This window comes from Limulus polyphemus, unplaced genomic scaffold (assembly GCF_000517525.1).
Source record: "Limulus polyphemus unplaced genomic scaffold, Limulus_polyphemus-2.1.2 Scaffold7923, whole genome shotgun sequence".
NCBI classification, from domain to species: Eukaryota; Metazoa; Arthropoda; class Merostomata; order Xiphosura; family Limulidae; genus Limulus; species Limulus polyphemus.
The window spans coordinates 16401-17906 of record NW_013673533.1 but is presented as its reverse complement, the minus strand read 5'-3'; the positions used below and the strand labels follow the sequence as shown (position 1 = coordinate 17906).

The window sequence follows — 1506 nt, the reverse complement described above, 5'->3', positions numbered from 1 at the left end:
TGGTACGTTAACTGATTGGTCAGATCCTAAAATATCCTTGATACAGTACATTAACTGACTGGTCAGATCCTAAAATATCCTTGATACAGTACATTAACTGATAGGTCAAATCCTAAAATATCCTCGATATGGTACGTTAACTGATTGTCAGATCCTAAAATATCCTCAATATGGTGTGTTAAGTGGTAGGTCAGATACTAAAATATCCTCAATATGGTACATTAACTGATCCCCCACCCACAATGATGTCTCAGCTGTAAGTCTCAAAGTTTATAACGTGGTGGACACAGCACACAAACAAACAAATAATTTCTTATTTATAGCAAGTAAGATACTTAAATTTACGTTTGTACAAGACCTTAATTTTCAACTGTTTATCTTGGAAGGTGATCGACGACATGGTATTTGCTGTGGGCGGGTTTAACGGAGTGACGACAATCTTTCACGTGGAATGTTATGATGAAAAGACCAATGAATGGTACGAAGCCACAGACATGAACATTTTCCGGTCTGCTTTAGCTGCTTGCGTCATATCCGGTCTGCCTAACGTGCACGATTACATCCACAAACATAGGGACCGTCTTATGGAGGAGAAACGGCAGAAACTTCTGGAACTACAACAAAACCAAGTTAATCATGTACTGGAACCGATGAACAACAACTAACGTGAAATTCTGCTTCTACATAAATTAAAATATTCTACAAACTGTACTTAATCTAAATGTCTACTTTCCAAAAAAAAAAACTTTTCTTGGAACTCAACCAATCTTTAAATTCATTTCTACCTACCAGAAAATCAAATGTTAAACTTAAATGTGTAATTTCAAAATTTCTAACCTGTTAAAACTTTGGCCACAAATTCGGTAACAACAAATGCACATTTACGTCTTACCCTAAGCATGAAATGTGTATTAGTTAATACTTGGTTGTATAAAATATATACATATATATATATAATAATAATAATAATAAACACGCAAACAAGAAAGTTATATTTAATTTTTATTCAATGAAACTTCGTTGTTTTGTTTGTTTATTTCTGGGAGACACATTAGTAGGGAGGGCCGAACGATAGACACGCGCGCTGATTGGATGCATCAGGAGAGGGGTGATGTCATCAAAGAGGAGGAGTCATAGTTCCAATTTTTGTCATGGCGAGCAGGCAACGTGCCCTCTGGAATCACAATTTGATACTATGACATCATGGCCGCCTGTCGTAGCGGCCTAGCAACACGCCCTAACGACTCGCGCTCTGACGACAAAAATTGGAACTATGACCTCATTATCTTTGATGACATCACCCCTCTCCCCCTCCCGTGAGGCAGCCAATCAGCGCACGTGTCTATTGTTCAGCCTTTACTACTCATATTAATTTGCATTATGGGAACTAGAAGAAATCATTCCCCCGGTTACAACGCTAACATTCAGGTTTCGATTCCCAGCGGTGGACACAGAAGATTACCCAATGTGACTTTGTTCTAAATAAACAAACAAACAAATAGGACG

At 37.9% G+C, this 1506-nt stretch overlaps 1 protein-coding gene across 1 annotated transcript in view; it reads left to right on the top strand.

Annotated features, from left to right (window-relative positions):
• The window catches only part of LOC106474972 (kelch-like protein 10), a 16962-nt gene extending 16083 nt beyond the window's left edge, over window positions 1-879 (top strand). Inside the window, exon 6 of the mRNA XM_013935670.2 lies at window positions 387-879. Within this exon, the coding sequence (XP_013791124.1) occupies window positions 387-665 (279 nt within the window). The 3' untranslated portion in view covers window positions 666-879. The remainder of the gene's footprint in view (window positions 1-386) is intronic.
• Window positions 880-1506: the final 627 nt, after the last annotated feature.